The sequence below is a fragment of the Poromitra crassiceps genome (genome assembly GCF_964638095.1).
Source record: "Poromitra crassiceps genome assembly, chromosome: 5".
In the NCBI taxonomy this organism is placed as follows: Eukaryota; Metazoa; Chordata; class Actinopteri; order Beryciformes; family Melamphaidae; genus Poromitra; species Poromitra crassiceps.
This window is the reverse complement of record NC_139642.1, coordinates 18625648-18646679: the sequence shown is the minus strand read 5'-3', so window position 1 is coordinate 18646679 and position 21032 is coordinate 18625648. Positions and strand designations below refer to the sequence as shown.

General features: G+C 41.9%; 1 protein-coding gene across 1 annotated transcript in view; it reads right to left on the bottom strand.

Moving 5' to 3' along the window:
* Window positions 1–21032, bottom strand: part of LOC310776778 (uncharacterized protein) — a 58588-nt gene that overhangs the window by 24003 nt on the left and 13553 nt on the right. Inside the window, exons 9-13 of the mRNA XM_083636955.1 lie at window positions 14259–14494; window positions 12353–14162; window positions 7743–7916; window positions 4826–5008; window positions 3733–3906 (exon numbers count right to left, since the gene is read on the bottom strand). Coding sequence (XP_083493081.1) covers window positions 3733–3906; window positions 4826–5008; window positions 7743–7916; window positions 12353–14162; window positions 14259–14494 — 2577 coding nt within the window. The remainder of the gene's footprint in view (window positions 1–3732; window positions 3907–4825; window positions 5009–7742; window positions 7917–12352; window positions 14163–14258; window positions 14495–21032) is intronic.

The window sequence follows — 21032 nt, the reverse complement described above, 5'->3', positions numbered from 1 at the left end:
ACAGTGTCTATTGCTCTAAAGACCATCTGGGAGCGGGACCTGGGCCTCTCTTTTAGTGAACAGGAGTGGGAGGGGATTTGTGGAAATTCAAAGAAAATGTCAAGAGATCTTAGAATTCGACTTATCCAATTCAAGATTCTCAACCGATTTTACTGGACACCTTCTTGTCTTCACAGACTAGGCCTTAAGGACCCTGCGGAGTGTTGGAGGTGTCGGGTCCCAGAGTCAGAGGGCACTTTATTTCACGTGTTATGGGAGTGCCCTGTGATCCAAGATTTCTGGAGACGGGTCCATGAACGCATCACGGAAGTTTCTGGGGACAGTTTTGAGTTTGAGCCGAGGCTATATATACTGGGTGATCCTCTACAAGTTGCCCATTGTAGTGTGGCCGACTTGATTTTGACATGCATTATGGTGGGCAGGCAGGTTCTGATGAGGGGGTGGAAGACACCAGGGAGCCCATCTTTTCAAGACTGGTTCACGGAACTCAGCAAAGTGGCCTCTCATGAACAAATTATCTACAGAAAAATTGACAGGCATGATAAATACTTAGAGAAATGGGGGAAGTATATTATGCACCTGGGTTTGGGTAATAGGGACTGACCAATGCTGGGATTAGATAGCACAACAGAAATACTACTTGGAGTACATTAGATGACATGGCATAATATTACGATGAATATGGGATCCCTCATGGCATTTATTTTATTTTGTTTTATTTTTCCTTGTCCTAGAATTAATATTTGTATTTTATTTTTATTTCTCATGGAGTTTTTTCTTTCTTTCCTTCTGTCTATGTAAAGAGTTTTGTTGTGTTTGTTACTTAAAGCAGCTACGAGCAACTTTTTCGATTGTTATTAAACAGTATAATTACAATATTGATGCATCACATCTTACCTATAATAGTAGTTGAGACCAAAGCCGTGTGAATTGGAGATTGCTCCCTTGGATGATTATTAAGTCTGTGTCTGTCTAAACTCGCGTCAACAGGGGGCTCTCTCTCTCTCTCTCCTTACCGCCGGCCCGGCTACCCGGAAGTGAAACGCAGAAGTGAAACGCAGCTGCCTGCCTCGCCGTTTGCGCTGCCTAGCAACATAACATAAACAATGTGAATGCCACGCATACTCTCGCGAACATCTCTCGTTATATTCTAACAGGTTTTTTGGAAGTTATTTTGTGGTTATGGCCGAAGTGGCTGCTGCAAACCGTTTCATTTCACTTCCTGATCTTCCCTGGCCACAGACAGCCTACACTGGCCGATTCACTCGGGGCTCAAGCGAGACTAATCTGCGTTGGTCTCGTCGACTATTAGAGGTAAGATGTGATGCATTGATATTAAATTTATACTGTTTAATAACAATCGAAAAAGTTGCTCGTAGCTGCTTTAAGTGTTTGTCTGTATTATGTAAAAAAACTGAAAACTTGAATAAAATACAAGTCATAAAAAAAAAAAGCTGGTTATGCTGTATACATGCAGAGAGAAGACCGATTATTGGCCAGAAACCTAGGTGTGTTTATCGGTTTTCTCTTAACCCGTTTATGACTATAAACGGATAAAGCTTATCGGTGTATGCTGTTTACATGACCACTTGAATAATCAGGTAACTCCAGAAATCCGCTAATAAACAGTTTATTGTGTGCATGTAAACGCACTCATTGTGAGCAGCTGTGACTTACACGAGCTGCACTCACTTTCTCTCCCACCACCTTTATCCATGTAAACTGCCTGACATCAGGGTGCTTCACTCTCCAGCCATCGACTATACACGAATCCCACGGCCAATTTGTGTAGGCTGCCATCTAGTGGGGCCGCCATTACTGTGGGGGTAGGTCCCCGCAGCTAGACTGTGCTGCTGGCTGCTGCAGAATGCAGTAACGCTATGCCAAATGATAACAGCGTCGTGAGCTGGATTGATAACGTGAGACAGTAGCCCCCAGTTACTCATGAAGGTACGACCTTATTATGGATGGGGATAGTAATTATTCAAATTGTAAATAGCGGAAAAAATACCACTTAACGAGCCGCATTTCAAGTGACGTTATTGTGTAAACATGTTAATGTTAACTTACTGACTAGCTAGCATAAACAATCAAGTTGCATGTAATCATTGCTCACCAATTACAGTAGTAAAAAAAAAAAAAAAAAAAAAAACGATTTTGTGTTTTTATAGGCATTCAAGGGTATTTTATTAATCGCCTGGCTTGTGATGAGCAACAGAATGCCAACTACAGGTCTCTCATAGAGGGTCAAAATGACCTGAGCTCAGGATGGATTGGCCAAATATTGCACTGTACCAGATGATGAACACATCATTCTGAAAGGACCTGTCCGATATTCACAGTCCATCAACAACCATCATAATGTTGACATAACCCGTCATAATCACTGTTACCTTAGGCTAGGCAGCTGGCAGCTGCATGCTACTCATTATGAGGTGAAATAATGTTAGCGATTTACGATGGTTAACCAAAACCTACCGTGCTGTTGTTATTGGGAACAATAATATGTTAATATTCTTGATCCACCTCTGGTGAACAGCTCGGTCCTCTGCACGTCCAGGGAATCTATATTTGTATGTTTATGTAACGTTATGGTTTCAGACAGGGGGGCACTCTTCATGTAGCTAAAGGCTGGAAGTTAACTTTAGCATGTTTACACAATAACGTCACTTGAAATGCGGCTCGTTAAGTGGTATTTTTTCCACTATTTACAATTTGAATAATTACTATCCCCATCCATAATAAGGTCGTACCTTCATCAGTAACTGGGGGCTACTGTCTCACGTTATCAATCCAGCTCACGACGCTGTTATCATTTGGCATATCGTTACTGCATTCTGCAGCAGCCAGCAGCACAGTCTAGCTGCGGGGACCTACCCCCACAGTAATGGCGGCCCCACTAGATGGCAGCCTACACAAATTGGCCGTGGGATTCGTGTATAGACCGCATACATTCTCAGTCGGCACGGCAACAGGCTAGTGAAGGCTAGCATAGCTCCAGCTAGCTTTTCAGATCATCACTTGGCCCAGGCTTATGTCTCTGTGACATCAGGCTGACAACAGTCACCATACTGGAAGTTTAGTGTGAAGCTGTTGCAGGATACCTTTTGCTCTGTAGCTTTGAGGCTTTCTGGGCTCGATGGAGAGAGAAGAAGAGGGAGTTTGACTAGCTGGTAAGGCTCATATGAGACACTTGTGCCTGCAGTACACTGCTTTGTCCACAGCAGAGGTTAGAAGGCTGTTAAGTGGGCTGGAGTGTAGCATTATGGAAGTGGAGGAGGAGCTGGTTTGTCAGGATAGACCGGGGCTGCAGCACAACCTGGCTGAGCTGTGCAGGGACTTGGCTGGGTTCCTGCAGGAGCGAGCAAAGGGGGTGCTTGTGAGGGCTAGGTTCTCCATGCTCAGGGAGATGGAGGCTCCTAGCTCCTTCTGTTTTGGGCTGGAGAGGAGACAGGGCGATGACAGTCACATGTTTTCACTGCGGTTAGCCGATGGGCTAGTCCTTTACAAGTCCTTTACTTTAGGTTTCAACAACAGAGGCAGTAAAGAGAGGGGATGATGCAATATTCTACCACAGGATATAAACTAGATGTGATAAATGTTGGTATCTCAGCTGCTTTCAAAACTCACATCAGCAGGAAAATACAGAGGTCAGGTATTTTCACTGATATTAATGTGCATGTAAAGCCACATTTAAATGGTGGTCTGTTGAACAGTATCAGTAATACTGACCTGAGAGTTTCCAGTCTACAGTGTGGACTCTGCAGTCCAGCAGAGACCAGCTTCACTCCAGAGTCCTGTAAGTCATTGTTACTCAGGTCCAGCTCTTTCAGAATGGAGGACTGGCAGCTGAGAACTGAGACCAGAGCTTCACAGCTTCTCTCTGACAGATTACAGTCACTCAGCCTTAATGGATATGAGAAGATAAGGAAATATGATTTTATCATTTCAGTCACACAGCTCACACAAACAGATTATTAATTAATGCAAATATAGATACAGAGTTCAGTATGGCATCTGGTCTCTGATGATGTCACTCCCTGTAGCACTGGTTCAAATCCTAGTTGCTCTATTCTGAAGCAGCTGGAGATGTAACAGTGAACTATAACTGATCTGGTTTGTGTTTTCATTTCAGTTCTGGACTCAATGTGTGACAGAATGTGATAAATCCTTTACTTTAGGTTTCAACAACAGAGGCAGTAAAGAGAGGAGATGATGCAATATTCTATCACAGGATAGAAACTAGATGTAATAAATGTTGGTATCTCAGCTGCTTTCAAAACTCACATCAGCAGGAAAATACAGAGGTCAGGTATTTTCACTAGGCCTGCACGATAGGAGGAAAATCTGCGATGTGCGATAACATTGTTCAATATAGCGATGACGATACGACTTGCGATAAATAAACAAATATATTAGCTATACAGTTCCTATGTCTTTCTGCTTTAATAATGCTAACATAGATGACAAACATAGCCTATGCCCACTGAATAAAGAAATGAAATACACACTGACTCTAACTGAAACTACACACAGCGTGTTTGGGCTTTGGCAGAGGGGCGGAGCGCACTGTTGCAAGGGAAAGGTGTACGCTGGATTTACAACACAAGACAAAATGATCAGATGCTGAGTGGGAATGCATGACGCATGTAAATAAAACCACTTTTGTTTCAGGCAGTCTTTGCGATGTGTTTATTGCGCATGTTCATATTGCGATGACGATGAAAACACGATTAATTGTGCAGCCATAATCTTCACTGATATTAATGTGCATGTAAAGCCACATTTAAATGGTGGTCTGTTGAACAGTATCAGTAATACTGACCTGAGAGTTTCCAGTCTGCAGTGTGGACTCTCCAGTCCAACAGAGATCAGCTTCACTCCAGAGTCCTTTAAGTCATTATTACTCAGGTCCAGCTCTCTCAGACTGGAGGACTGGGAGCTGAGAACTGAGGCCAGAGCTTCACAGCTTCTCTCTGACAGCTTACAGTCACTCAGCCTTAATAGTCTAGCAGAAATATAATAATAATAATAATGGATATGAAAAGATAAGGAAATATTATTATTTGACCATTTCAGTCACACAACTTATGTAAACAGATTATTAATGAATGCAAATATAGAGAGGTGCAGCAATCTAAATAAGATATCAAAGCATGAGGTTTGAGACAGGAATAGAGAGAGATGCAGCAATCTAAATAAGATATCAAAGCATGAGGTTTGAGACAGGAATATAGAGAGGTGCAGCAATCTACATAAGATATCAAAGCATGAGGTTTGAGACAGGAATAGAGAGAGGTGCAGCAATCTAAATAAGATATCAAAGCATGAGGTTTGAGACAGGAATATAGAGAGGTGCAGCAATCTAAATAAGATATCAAAGCATGAGGTTTGAGACAGGAATAGAGAGAGGTGCAGCAATCTACATAAGATATCAAAGCATGAGGTTTGAGACAGGAATATAGAGAGGTGCAGCAATCTAAATAAGATATCAAAGCATGAGGTTTGAGACAGGAATAGAGAGAGGTGCAGCAATCTACATAAGATATCAAAGCATGAGGTTTGAGACAGGAATATAGAGAGGTGCAGCAATCTAAATAAGATATCAAAGCATGAGGTTTGAGACAGGAATAGAGAGAGGTGCAGCAATCTACATAAGATATCAAAGCATGAGGTTTGAGACAGGAATAGAGAGAGGTGCAGCAATCTACATAAGATATCAAAGCATGAGGTTTGAGACAGGAATAGAGAGAGATGCAGCAATCTACATAAGATATCAAAGCATGAGGTTTGAGACAGGAATATAGAGAGGTGCAGCAATCTAAATAAGATATCAAAGCATGAGGTTTGAGACAGGAATATAGAGAGGTGCAGCAATCTAAATAAGATATCAAAGCATGAGGTTTGAGACAGGAATAGAGAGAGATGCAGCAATCTAAATAAGATATCAAAGCATGAGGTTTGAGACAGGAATAGAGAGAGGTGCAGCAATCTAAATAAGATATCAAAGCATGAGGTTTGAGACAGGAATATAGAGAGGTGCAGCAATCTAAATAAGATATCAAAGCATGAGGTTTGAGACAGGAATAGAGAGAGGTGCAGCAATCTACATAAGATATTAAAGCATGAGGTTTGAGACAGGAATAGGGAGAGATGCAGCAATCTACATAAGATATCAAAGCATGAGGTTTGAGACAGGAATAGAGAGAGGTGCAGCAATCTAAATAAGATATCAAAGCATGAGGTTTGAGACAGGAATATAGAGAGGTGCAGCAATCTACATAAGATATCAAAGCATGAGGTTTGAGACAGGAATATAGAGAGGTGCAGCAATCTAAATAAGATATCAAAGCATGAGGTTTGAGACAGGAATATAGAGAGGTGCAGCAATCTACATAAGATTTCAAAGCATGAGGTTTGAGACAGGAATAGAGAGAGGTGCAGCAATCTAAATAAGATATCAAAGCATGAGGTTTGAGGCAGGAATAGAGAGAGGTGCAGCAATCTAAATAAGATATCAAAGCATGAGGTTTGAGACAGGAATATAGAGAGGTGCAGCAATCTACATAAGATATCAAAGCATGAGGTTTGAGACAGGAATAGAGAGAGGTGCAGCAATCTACATAAGATATCAAAGCATGAGGTTTGAGACAGGAATAGAGAGAGATGCAGCAAGCTACATAAGATATCAAAGCATGAGGTTTGAGACAGGAATATAGAGAGGTGCAGCAATCTACATAAGATATCAAAGCATGAGGTTTGAGACAGGAATAGAGAGAGGTGCAGCAATCTACATAAGATATCAAAGCATGAGGTTTGAGACAGGAATAGAGAGAGGTGCAGCAATCTAAATAAGATATCAAAGCATGAGGTTTGAGACAGGAATAGAGAGAGGTGCAGCAATCTACATAAGATATCAAAGCATGAGGTTTGAGACAGGAATAGAGAGAGGTGCAGCAATCTACATAAGATATCAAAGCATGAGGTTTGAGACAGGAATAGAGAGAGGTGCAGCAATCTACATAAGATATCAAAGCATGAGGTTTGAGACAGGAATATAGAGAGGTGCAGCAATCTAAATAAGATATCAAAGCATGAGGTTTGAGACAGGAATATAGAGAGGTGCAGCAATCTAAATAAGATATCAAAGCATGAGGTTTGAGACAGGAATAGAGAGAGGTGCAGCAATCTAAATAAGATATCAAAGCATGAGGGTTGAGGTTAATTGCTGTTTATAGATGAACCAGCATGTTTGTAAACAAACAGAGGTTACATTTCTGGGTGTAACTGCCATTCATTTTAAACAGCAGTTCATGGTGAAACCACGCCCTCTTTGAACTCTACCTACTCCTTCATACTTTAAGCTCGACACTCACATTTAACGAGTCACCACTTTTAGGACTCTATCACCTTAATTCAGCTTAAATTTATCTTTTGTACTGTTAGGTTTATACTTTTTCAACCTTCATAATGGGACCCTATGGAGCTAGTCTTGCATGTCCTTTTTACGAAATTCACACATTAAAACTGTGACAGTTCACACAACATACAGAACTACATACGTATAGAACATTCACACTACATACATATATTATAAATCAGACTCTTTAGCTACTACTGCTCTCTGTAAAACTTGCAGAGTCAACCTTTACAGAGTCAGGAATCCTGACCTGAGAGGCACTGTATTGAAAGCAGAGAAATGTGTCAAATCAACTGAGAAAAACTGTAAATTAAAATCTTACCTGAGAGTCTCCAGTCGACAGTGTGGACTCTCCAGTCCAGCAGACAGAAGCTTCACATCTGAATCTAGCAGGTAGTTGTTACTCATGTCCAGCTCTCTCAGATGGGAGGGGTTGGACTTCAGAGCTGAGGCCACGACTTCACAGTGAGTCTCTGAGAGTCCACAGTCAGAAAGTCTGTGATCACAGATTTAATGTAAGATTAGTTCTATGAAAGCAGAGCTGAGACTAAGCCCACATCAAAACGGACACAGCATACTACTACTTCTAATACAAATAATAACAATAATAGTAATAATAATGAGAGAAAAAGTGATAATAAATTGTATTGTAGAATTAGAAATTTTTCAAAAAGTGCTGAATGTGTAATATCACAAAGCAAAGCATAGCAGAATGCAATTACAAGCAATTCTGTAAAAAGTATATATACAGTATATTATATATATATATATATATATATACCGTATTTCCTCTATTAGTGGCCTGTATTCCATTACTGGCCTCTGCTCTAATATAGGACGGGGGCACGGCCTGCTCGGGCAAATAAAGGCCCCTCCCTCAATACAGGCCGGGTCAAAAAAAACAAAAAACGAAGGAGCAAAAACTACGGTGAATACGGTACTGTAAAACACAACGCATCTACCGTGTGACGTAACCGGACGTAACGCAGAGACCAAACGAACCAGACGAAAGTTTGACGTTAAAGCAGCTACGAGCAACTTTTTCGATTGTTATTAAACAGTATAAATTTAATATCAATGCATCACATCTTACCTCTAATAGTCGACGAGACCAACGCAGAGTAGTCTCGCTTGAACCCCGAGTGAATCGGCCAGTGTTAGTGTGTCTGTAGCCAGGGCAGATCAGGAAGTGAAATGAAACGGTTTGCAGCAGCCACTTCGGCCATAACCACAAAATAACTTCCAAAAAACCTGTTAAAATATAACGAGAGATGTTCCCGAGAGTATGCGTGGCGTTCACATTGTTTATGTTATGTTGCTAGGCAGCGCAAACGGCGTAGGAAGGCAGCTGCGTTTCACTTCCTGGTTTCACTTCCGCGTTTCACTTCCGGGTTACCCGGTCCGGTCGCTCTAGAGAGCCCCCTGTTGACGCGAGTTTAGACAGACTATAGACTTAATAATCACCTAAGGGAGCAATCTCAGATACACACGGCTTTGGTCTCGTCGACTATTAGAGGTAAGATGTGATGCATTGATATTAAATTTATACTGTTTAATAACAATCGAAAAAGTTGCTCGTAGCTGCTTTAAGTTTAAAGATAGCGTTGTGCAATATGCAGCGGAACATTTGGTACAGTGTGATGTGGAATCAGCCCTTCAAGCAGAGCCTGCATGATGCCTACGACGAGTGGATAGCTGGGGACGCAGATAAGCAGTACACAGCTGGAGGTGGAAACCTAAAAGCGCCTGCTCGATGCCTGCTTGTGGACTGGGTGATCGCCGCCTGGGACAAGCTGGACAAGGATCTGATCAAAAAGTCCTTCCAAGTTTGTGGACAGTCTGTGAAAACTGACGGGAGTCAAGACAACCTCATCCACTGCTTCAAGCAGGGACAGCCCTGCGCCGCTGGACGGGAGGCTCTCGCCCAGCTGCAGAGAACAGACAGGCAGCCGATATGAGGAAGATGAAGAGGAACTGGTCAACAATGAACTTGTTGTTCTGAATGATGAGGACGCGGAGGATACCATATGAAAAAAGGCGAGACACGCACATCCAAAACCTGTGTAGGGCAGGTGCAGAGCTCGAGGCAAGAATAATACAGAAAATAAATAAAGCTCGCACACTGCAGAGGCTCCAGTTTAGGTGTTTTTATTTGACACCGGTGGTTACGTTTCGGGCAGCATGCCCTTCCGCGGAGGATACCGACATACTAGATGAGGAGGAGGAGGATACTGAGTGAGTGAGTGACCACCAATATTTACGGTATTTGCTTTGTTTGGTTTTATGCAATATTTTGCAATAAAAGTCATGAAAATAAAGGAGTATGTCCATGAGAGTTTAATATTAAGAAATAAAGGCCTCACTGGATTACTGGCCTCTGCTCTAATATAGGACGGGGGCTCTCTGCGGCTCAGTAAATAAAGGCCCCGGTTACTATTAGAGGAAATACGGTATATATATATATATATATATATATATATATATATATATATACATACAGTATATTATATATATATATATATATATATATATATATATATATATTTTAATATATATAGATTTTAATATATATATATATATATATATATATATATATATATATATATATATATAAATATATATATATATAGACACACACACGTATGTACATGTATTAGGGGTGTCACGGTACATGTATTCGCCCTGTGTACGTCACGGTATGGGCTTCACGGTTCAGTGCGTGCAGCTACACGAAGAATACGTTGAATCCAGAAGGTAGCGGTAAAGCACCTAAACGATGTTTGAACGCCATAAACACCACAGAAGAAGACATACCAAAACAACACAAGAGCCATATGAAATCCGCGTTCACTGAATAGAACGTTTTGTGGTGAGAAACATTACCGGCGGTCGCTCCAGTGTGTTTACGAGCCGTACGTCACTTCCATGCTACTTCACAAAACCACAAACAATATCGAAGCCTCCAGATGCTCCCCCTTTACCGTTGTCAAAAAAGTGAAGAAATTCTGCACTAAGCTCTGACTTCAGTGCAGAGCAGTATTCTAATGACTTTTATGACTCAGGCAATAAGCTATTTTGCTAATTCTGTGTAAATTCAACCAAAGCCAACGAGGTAATGTAACGTTACGTAGCACTGACAAAGCTGTTAACTTGTAAACAAGCAACTTACATCGCGTGAGATGACAAGCAAGATGCGGTGAGAAAGACGTGACTCCTTGTCAAGTTCCAATAATCCATTATGATGACTTTTTATCAATGACACGTCGAACGTAATCATTCATATGGTAAAAAAAATGATGAACTCGCCTCCAGTATGTTACTTCCTCCCCCGCTGTCTGACAACTCCACGTGCATTCTGTTTACAAACTGTGTACAATAAAGATTTAAAGTGGGGGAAAATGCCTTTGCCCTGTTAAACAGCTAGAATACAGACATCTGTACACTATCGCTGCTGTAGCGTAAAACCTTTTTGTGTGGATTCATTGCCTAGATCTGATTAAACTGTGGACATTTTCCCACTTATTGGAGACTATTTCTGATTAAATAAGCGTAAAAGGCAAAACACAGAATTCTGAAAGATTAAAACAGAATTTGGTATTTGTTGCTTTCCCCCCGTTGTACCGAATTCGTACCGAACCGTGACCCCGAAACCGAGGTACGTACCGAACCATATACTGTATATATATATATATATATATATATATATTTATATATATATATATATACACACACACACACACACACACACACACACACACACACACACACATTTAGCCTAAGCTTCACAGGCAGGTCATTTCAAATTCTGGCTAGACAACATATGATTAACATGACACTCCTGTAGATTAAAACAACCATATCAAGTAACTAACTAACTAACTGTAATATAGACAGTGTCCACTGGAAAATAGAAATACTGCTGTCTGTTGTGATAAAAATGTAGGTACTTTTTAAGCACAGCCTCTTAAAGGACAAGGCATTTTTAAGACATTTGTTACCATCAAACAAATCCTATGAAAATAACAAAATCAACAATACATTTGCTCTACTCCCGTTACTTCCCACGTATCATTTTTAGCCATCAACCAGGAAGTCATTGTCCCCAATTGTAAGCTAAACACATGGCTACATGGACAAGGTTTATTGGTGTAACAAAATCAGCTATTTTATTTTCATAGAATCTTTTGATGATAAGCAGCATAAACTATAAACACTGGTCTTATCCTTTCATTCCTGAGCTCATTGGCTGCTTTGTATTAAGTCTTCAGCCCAAGGAAGATAACTATCAAAACTACACTTAACTGTAAAGTTAATAACAATCATTACAGCTAAACAAACTGTGTTCACCAACTAACATGATAGCTATAAACAAACATTTCAGAATTGGAATCTTTGGAATGAAGACGCAAATTACACATTACTTGTTACTCTTCTTAAAAGTAACAAATCGCTTTACTTATTCCAGTGAAAAGTGATTAGCCTACCCTACTGATTTTTAAGGTTTTGAATCTACAGCATTAAATTCAGACTTTCCGTGATGTATTTCCCAACTTTGTTGGCTCGTTTATGTGCGCTCTCCTGTATTTCCAATATTTCCAACAAGACTTGAAGACGACGAGAATCTTTCAGAGCCATTGCACCAATACAGATGTTAAAGAGGCTAAACAATGAAACACAAGTAATGACAAAACTGGTAACTGCAATGTGATTACTGACACCGTAACAGTAATGCCTTACTTTATTTACTCTGTTACAGGAAAAAGAATAGCACATTACTTTGTGTGTTATGCCCAACACTGTGTTACCACTGCTCTGTAGAACAGCAGTTTTATAGTGTTTGTTTGAGGAACTATATATCTTTATAGTTCATATAGCATCAGGTGTGAAGGTAACGACACTGTAGATAATGTTAGAATTCAGATCAGGACTAACCGAGCCTCTCTGCAGTTCCTCACAGCTGGCATCAGTCTGCTTCGTCCCTCCTTTGATGTGTTGTAGGCATTCAGGTCCAACACATCCAGAACCTCCTCTGACATCTGCAGCATATACGCCAGAGCTGAGCAGTGGACCTCAGAGAGTTTTTTCTGTGATGGGTTCTCTGACTTCAGGAACTGTTGGATCTCCTGATGTACTGAGTGGTCATTCATCTCCATCAAACAGTGGAAGATGTTGATGCTTCTGTCTGGAGACGTATTGGAGGTGTTCATCTCCTTCAGTTTCCTGATGGCTTTCTGGATGCTGTCTGGACTTCTCTCTGTGTGACCTAGTAGGCCTCCTAAGAGACTCTGGTTGGACTCGAGTGAGAGGCCATAAAGGAAGCGGACAAAGAGGTCCAGGTGGCCATTTTTACTCTTCAGGGCTTTGAGCATGGAAGACATCAGGAAGACATCCAAGGAGTAATCACTTTGACCCATTACGTCACCCCAGTCCTTTCCCAGGAATTTGTCCAGTACGTGCTCTGCCCTGTTTGTGTAACAGTGGAACATGTAGACTGCAGCGAGAAACTCCTGGATGCTCAGATGAACAAAGCAGTAGACCGTCTTCTGGAAGAGCACACACTCTCGTTTGAAGATCTCTGTGCACATGCCTGAGAACACCAAGGCCTCTCTGACATCAAGACCACACTCCTCCAGGTCTTCTTGGTAGAACAGGAGGTTGCCCGTCTCCAGATTTTCAAACGCCAGCTTCCCCAGCTTCAGAAGAACTTCCCTGTCAGTCTCCATGAGCTGCTGTTGACTCATCTCATGGCTCTCATCATACTTCTGTTTCTTCCTCTCAGTCTGAACCAGCAGGAAGTGTGAGTACATCTCAGTCAGGGTCTTGGGCAGCTCTCCTTTCTGGTCTGTAGTCAACATGTGCTCCAGAACTGTAGCAGTGATCCAACAGAAGACTGGGATGTGGCACATGATGTGGATGGTCCTGGATGCCTTGATGTGTGAGATGATTCTGCTGGACAGCTCCTCATCAGTGGATCTCCTCCTGAAGTACTCCTCCTTCTGGGGGTCAGTGAAGCCTTGTACTTCTGTCACCCTGTTTACACATGTAGGAGGGATCTGATTGGCTGCTGCAGGTCTGGAAGTTATCCAGAGGAGAGCCAAGGGAAGCAGATTCCCCTTGATGAGGTTTGTCAACAGCACATCTACTGATGATACCTGGTTGACATCAGACACCACCTCATTGTTGTGGAAATCCAATGGAAGTCTGCTTTCATCCAGGCCATCAAAGATGAACGCAACTTTACAGACAGAGAGCTTCTCTGCTGTGACCCTCTGTAAGGTTGGATGGAAAACATGGAGGAGCATGAGAAGACTGTACCGCTCATCTCTGATCAAGTTCAGCTCCCGGAACGAAAGCAGAATCACAAGAAAGACATCTTGATTTTCCACGCCCTCTGCCCAGTCCAGAGTGAACTTCTTCACTGAGAAGGTTTTTCCAATTCCAGCAACACCATTCGTCAGAACTACTCTGATGTGTGTCTCTTGGTCAGGTAAGGGTTTAAAGATGTCATGGCACTTGATCTGAGTGTCATGGAGAGCCTCCATCTTGGATGCTGTCTCCAGCTGCCACACCTCATGTTGGGTATTAACCTCTTCACTCTGTCCCACTGTGATGTAGAGTGCAGTGTAGATCCTATTGAGGGGAGTTCCAATTCCTGCTTCAGCTGTTCCTTCTGTCACAAAGTCACATCTCATTATCAGACTGATCTTATGAACGTCTAAAACCTCCTGCAAAACGCCGTCGGCTGGAAGAGAAGAAAGAGAAGCAATTGTTTAACAGATATGCTGTTGTTTCCTGGTTTTAGAAATGGTGACAACAGTAGACAGAACCCCAGTCTTACATTGTGCAATGCTGGTTTGACTGGGTGTCTGCAGGTCAGATCTTGTTCTGGACTTTTTTCTACACTGGGGACAGGTAGAGTCTCCTGATGAACTGGACTGGGCCCAGTATGAGGTGATGCACTGTCTGCAGAACCTGTGTCCACAGTTGGTAGAGACTGGATCCCTCAGGACCCAATGACACAATGCACAGCAGGACAGCTGCTGCTTCACAACCCCTAGACTCCTCTTCCTCATTCTGTGGGGATGAAGGCAATTTATTATGACTGATCAGATGAAGATCTACGTAAAACAAATAATTTGAACAAAAGTTTGAACTATCTCTTGTTCAAATTGTAAAACTATTAAAAGATTTTGCCAATACTATTTTTATGGCTAATAATAATAAAGATGCTCAGATAGCATTGTGCTGCCATCACATGTAAAGTTTATTTTCACATGTATCTGTTGTCATAGTTGTAGTTTAATCAGTGGAGTCAACATTGCATACCCATTATGGATAAATGTCACTGTGGTGATCATGGATGAATGCAAAATTGTAACAGTTTTTCTGTTTGTTTCATATGTAATTATCATTAATGAATGTGCAGCTCAATACAAACAACACACAGTCCTATAACATCAACACTGATTTGTTACAGAACACAGACAGTGTCTGTCAGTCATTACTAAATAAATAAGTTCAATTCTTGATAACCTCTGAGTACAGATAGTGTTAGCAGGGCACAGAGATTGATCACAGCAGTTAGGGTAGATAGGATGGTAGAGTTCCATTACATTACATCTACAGTATCAATCACTGTCTCTGTTTATCAAGCCCCCAGGAATAGTGCTGGGCTGTGAAGCCATTTGAACATGGTGGCGAAGCTCTGTATTGCAAGTCACGTGACGCCATGCAGCCCAGAAAGGAAAATTCCCATCCAATTGCATGGGGACCCCGGCAGCTGTTAAACCCAGGGGATTTTTTTCCGGGTGTCACTCAAAGTATAAAACGACTCTTTTAATTATCAAAAAAAAATGTATGGGGCATTTTTTCCTCAAAAGCCACTAAGAGCCGTATACGGGTGTATTTTCTTCTTTTAATACATCAATGGGTGGGAGGGGTGGGAGACGTCAACACACCGCACGCGACTCCTGCAAGTAAGCTGCGCGGCGAGACCATTCGCGACCTTGTGCGCAGCCAGTTTTCATTAGGACATGTTAACAGATCTGTCAGTCCACACCGAATTGCGCAGCGCGCAGCTCAGCTCAGCTCAGCGGACGCTCAGGGCGCACGAAGATAGCCTGGATTTCTATTTTCCTGCACGGCTGTCTGCGCCCGTGAGCGACTCTGTCAAGCAGAACAGATCAGATCAGGGCAGACAGGAACTCCGAAACCGGACATTCGTCAAATAAAACCAATTTCAAAGTGAAATAATGTTTATTTACGTTGTTGATTGCCCCTTTGCAAGTGTGAAAAGAGAGAGAGAGCAGTTGGAGAGGGGGAGCGGCTTCTAGGGGCTCGTTGCCTGCGGAGCAACAAGTAGAGAGCTAGGACTCGCCTTCTCTCTACAACAGCACGCACTGGGAAAACTGGAGGACAACAGACTTAAATATGATGCAATTGCATTTTATAACGCCGAAGGTAGCCATTAACAGTTATCCCAAACATATTACTTTATATATTTATATCGTTATTTATTACCCATGATAACGAAGACAGTAGATCTGGGGCAAAATATATAGCGGACGAGCAGAGCGCGCAAAGTGAGCTGCGCTCTCTGTGTGGATACTTTAAGCGACTTCTGCGCGTAGGTACGATGAGCGGCGCATGCGCACAAGTTCCGCGTACCGGTGTAGCCCCGGCTTTAGGCCGCATGGTCAGGAAGTAAAACCAGGAAGAAACCCCCCCCATGATGACTTCATGCGCCAGTGAGCAGCCTCCGTCCGAATGCATGGGTGGGCGTGGCTCGTCCCCTATCCAGTTCTTTTAATAGAGAGGTCCAGTAACGAGTCCGGAAATCATCGATGCTAACGCCCCTGGTTCCATACAGTTTTCGCCTATGGGAGTTTTGAATGGGTTTTTGGCGCGATGCTTCTAATAATCTCTCTGGGCAACGCTGGCTTAATCAAACGCGAACCAGTGTTTAGTAACATCATCTTCACACATGAAGACCACTTTTATGAGTTTTGAAGCTTTTACATGCCGTTAAACGGGCGGCTAGCTAGCAAACGGCTAAATGAGACTACACTGCTGAGTCGATGTGGATATATACGTCAATAACGTCACCACTTCAAAGGGCGAACACGGAAATTCTCTTTCCCTCACCTGGTTCAGCCCCGTTCAGCCCGAGGTAATCAGTGCACACATCAACAACAGTCCAGGTTGAGTGCTGACGTGACGTGAAGCCTATGCGACAGTGTGTAGTTCAGGATTAGCTTAGCTCGAGCATTTTACTTCTAGGGCTCGCATTTACGCTACAAAACTCATGAAAGTGGTCCTCATGTGTGAAGATTATCCCGCTGAACCTTGGTTCGCGTTTGATTAAACTTGCGTTGCCCACAGACATTATTTGAAGCATATCGCCAAAAACCCATTCAAAAATCCCATAGACAGAAACAGTGTGGAACCAGGAAGTTCGGGACTTCCGCATTCAGCCTACAAAAATACGTCATCCCTGGACCTCTCTATACATCCATGGTGTTTACATGTCAAACACAAACATTTCCTGTGGGCGTGTCTTATGCGTGTGGCCAGCAGTGAGCTGTTGTGGCTTTTAAGGTGGGGCTAGCAGGATGAGGGAATTTGAGCAACTTGGGGAGGGGGGCGGGGCTAAGGGTCAACAACGTCAGTCTGATATCAGATTTGTGAATTACCGGTACGTCAGTATCGGCACCCCATACTGATATTGCATCAGTCTGCATCTCTAAGTCAAGGTCAATGTCAAGGTTACTTTATGTGTACCCATAGGTAGATTTGGTTACAGGGAGAGTCACTACATTTTAAAAAGGCACAGACAATAGACAGTAGACAGACATGAAAGTGCCAAGTGGCCTGCTTTTTGTGAATGTCTGTATGCACTACTAGTCCCATGGCCTATAATTTAATAATGTATATACTTACATTTATACCTCTGGTTCATGTATAGGTATAGACATGTGATTGATTGATTGATGTGATTTGTCTGACATGAGCTAGCTGTGCTGATTACCTGCCCCATGTGAGGCTCCTCCAATGTGCCTAATTAAGCTCTCCAGCTTGATTGAGAACTCTACAAAGACACTGCCACCAGGGCCGCCCAGTACTGCACTGACAATAGTCCAACTAGGACTGAAACGTTTGCTGCCAATTTGTGCCGATCCTCAATAAAATGGATCTGATTTTGTAAGACTCTGTCTTGTCTATAGTTCTGTGTGCGAGTCCTCCACTGCTTGTTAATGTAAGTGCCAAGTGCCATAGTTCCAAACATCATAATTTTTCTTTTTCTTTTTAAATATGTAAGAAAACATTGGGGCCCGGAGATTTGCTTCATGAATACAGTCCTCTCATAGTGTGATGCAACAGTGAAGGAAACTATCTAACAACAGAACATTTTCCCTTCATCAAGCTTACTCCAGTTTTATCAGGTAGGCTTACAGTATAACAGTTCTCTTACCTTGTGTCTGAAGGTTCAGGTTCATTACTGAAGTCTGGAGGATAATCTTTAGACCAGTCAGTCTTCATAGACAGACAGCTGGGTACTGGAGACTCTGCTCTCTGCCTGTGGTGCTGACCTCTGCAAATCAAAAGAAAAGGCAACATGTTTTCAGAGGTGATCAAACACAACGACTCTGCTTTTTGGGATAATTGATGTGAAGTTTTAATTGTATAATTAGTTTGTGTGCACACATTATGAATTAGGAGGAATGAAAAACAAAAAATTGAGGGACTAAAATGTCTTCTGTGTGCATGAATCCAGCCAAACTGACGGCAGGTCTGACCCACATCCAGGAAGTGAAATATACTGTATATATTGTCCTCCATAAAATATGTTTTTTCTCCCTATGGTCACTCCTTGTCTCTGTAGTTTTCAGTGCAATCGTCTAGGTTATCAAATAACATTTCTTCATTACAGTATAGTATAACAGTCCTCTAACCTTGTGTCTGAAGGTCCATTTTACTTCTAGGGCTCGCATTTACGCTACAAAACTCATGAAAGTGGTCCTCATGTGTGAAGATTATCCCGCTGAACCTTGGTTCGCGTTTGATTAAACTTGCGTTGCCCACAGACATTATTTGAAGCATATCGCCAAAAACCCATTCAAAAATCCCATAGACAGAAACAGTGTGGAACCAGGAAGTTCGGGACTTCCGCATTCAGCCTACAAAAATACGTCATCCCTGGACCTCTCTATACATCCATGGTGTTTACATGTCAAACACAAACATTTCCTGTGGGCGTGTCTTATGCGTGTGGCCAGCAGTGAGCTGTTGTGGCTTTTAAGGTGGGGCTAGCAGGATGAGGGAATTTGAGCAACTTGGGGAGGGGGGCGGGGCTAAGGGTCAACAACGTCAGTCTGATATCAGATTTGTGAATTACCGGTACGTCAGTATCGGCACCCCATACTGATATTGCATCAGTCTGCATCTCTAAGTCAAGGTCAATGTCAAGGTTACTTTATGTGTACCCATAGGTAGATTTGGTTACAGGGAGAGTCACTACATTTTAAAAAGGCACAGACAATAGACAGTAGACAGACATGAAAGTGCCAAGTGGCCTGCTTTTTGTGAATGTCTGTATGCACTACTAGTCCCATGGCCTATAATTTAATAATGTATATACTTACATTTATACCTCTGGTTCATGTATAGGTATAGACATGTGATTGATTGATTGATGTGATTTGTCTGACATGAGCTAGCTGTGCTGATTACCTGCCCCATGTGAGGCTCCTCCAATGTGCCTAATTAAGCTCTCCAGCTTGATTGAGAACTCTACAAAGACACTGCCACCAGGGCCGCCCAGTACTGCACTGACAATAGTCCAACTAGGACTGAAACGTTTGCTGCCAATTTGTGCCGATCCTCAATAAAATGGATCTGATTTTGTAAGACTCTGTCTTGTCTATAGTTCTGTGTGCGAGTCCTCCACTGCTTGTTAATGTAAGTGCCAAGTGCCATAGTTCCAAACATCATAATTTTTCTTTTTCTTTTTAAATATGTAAGAAAACATTGGGGCCCGGAGATTTGCTTCATGAATACAGTCCTCTCATAGTGTGATGCAACAGTGAAGGAAACTATCTAACAACAGAACATTTTCCCTTCATCAAGCTTACTCCAGTTTTATCAGGTAGGCTTACAGTATAACAGTTCTCTTACCTTGTGTCTGAAGGTTCAGGTTCATTACTGAAGTCTGGAGGATAATCTTTAGACCAGTCAGTCTTCATAGACAGACAGCTGGGTACTGGAGACTCTGCTCTCTGCCTGTGGTGCTGACCTCTGCAAATCAAAAGAAAAGGCAACATGTTTTCAGAGGTGATCAAACACAACGACTCTGCTTTTTGGGATAATTGATGTGAAGTTTTAATTGTATAATTAGTTTGTGTGCACACATTATGAATTAGGAGGAATGAAAAACAAAAAATTGAGGGACTAAAATGTCTTCTGTGTGCATGAATCCAGCCAAACTGACGGCAGGTCTGACCCACATCCAGGAAGTGAAATATACTGTATATATTGTCCTCCATAAAATATGTTTTTTCTCCCTATGGTCACTCCTTGTCTCTGTAGTTTTCAGTGCAATCGTCTAGGTTATCAAATAACATTTCTTCATTACAGTATAGTATAACAGTCCTCTAACCTTGTGTCTGAAGGTCCAGGTTGATTACTGAAGTGTGGAGGATAATCTTTAGACCAGTAACTCTTCATAGACAGACAGCTGGGTACTGGAGACTCTGCTCTCTGCCTGTGGTACTGACCTCTGGAAACACAAATGTTTGATACATATCATTAGTTCTAGTGACTTTAAATTCATGTTTTGTTCTCATATTCTACTATTGTCTTCATTTGTTGATTTCTATTTTATTTGTTTAGATTATTTAGATTATTTCTTATGTTTAGATTATTATCATAGATTATGCATGTACATGTACTTTGCACGCCCATTGGCAAAAAGGGGGTGTGGCCAATCGCAAAAAGGCACCTACATTTCAAATGGATTCACGTAACATCACAAAACTCTGTAGAAAGGTTGGTGGAGGTATGCATTCTACAGAGTGCCCTCTAGTGTTTATATGTTTTCCTTTGTTTTCATACTGTATGTATTTATACTTTCATATTGTACATACTTTTCATTCATGTTTCTTGGCCTTGTTATGTTCTAGTGGTAGAACAGGTCAGTCTGTCAACTGTTGCAGACATTTCTACACATGTTGCCAGGCTGGTTTTCATCATCTGTATGTGTTGATCCAAACTCACATTCACATGAGTGATGACTTGTTTGACTCAGGAGACGCTTTCCGGTTGATTGGCCGTGTCGTTTAATTCCCCTCCCCTTTCCTAATTGACTGTTTCTCGTTATATCTATTGATCCCAAAGTTTATAACTATGATGACCTCAGTATGTAGGACTTGACTCATAAATGTATCTTAACACTGTGTGAAAAAAATGTGAGAGCTAATAATTATGTGATGAGACCAAGGAGGCATTGTTTTAAGTAACTAAAAAGCTGTGTTAGGCTTTTGGTTTCATAGAGACAAACAGTTTCCAGCTTATCACACATTAAATGCTTGTTGTGTTTGCAATTGTCAGTTGTGTT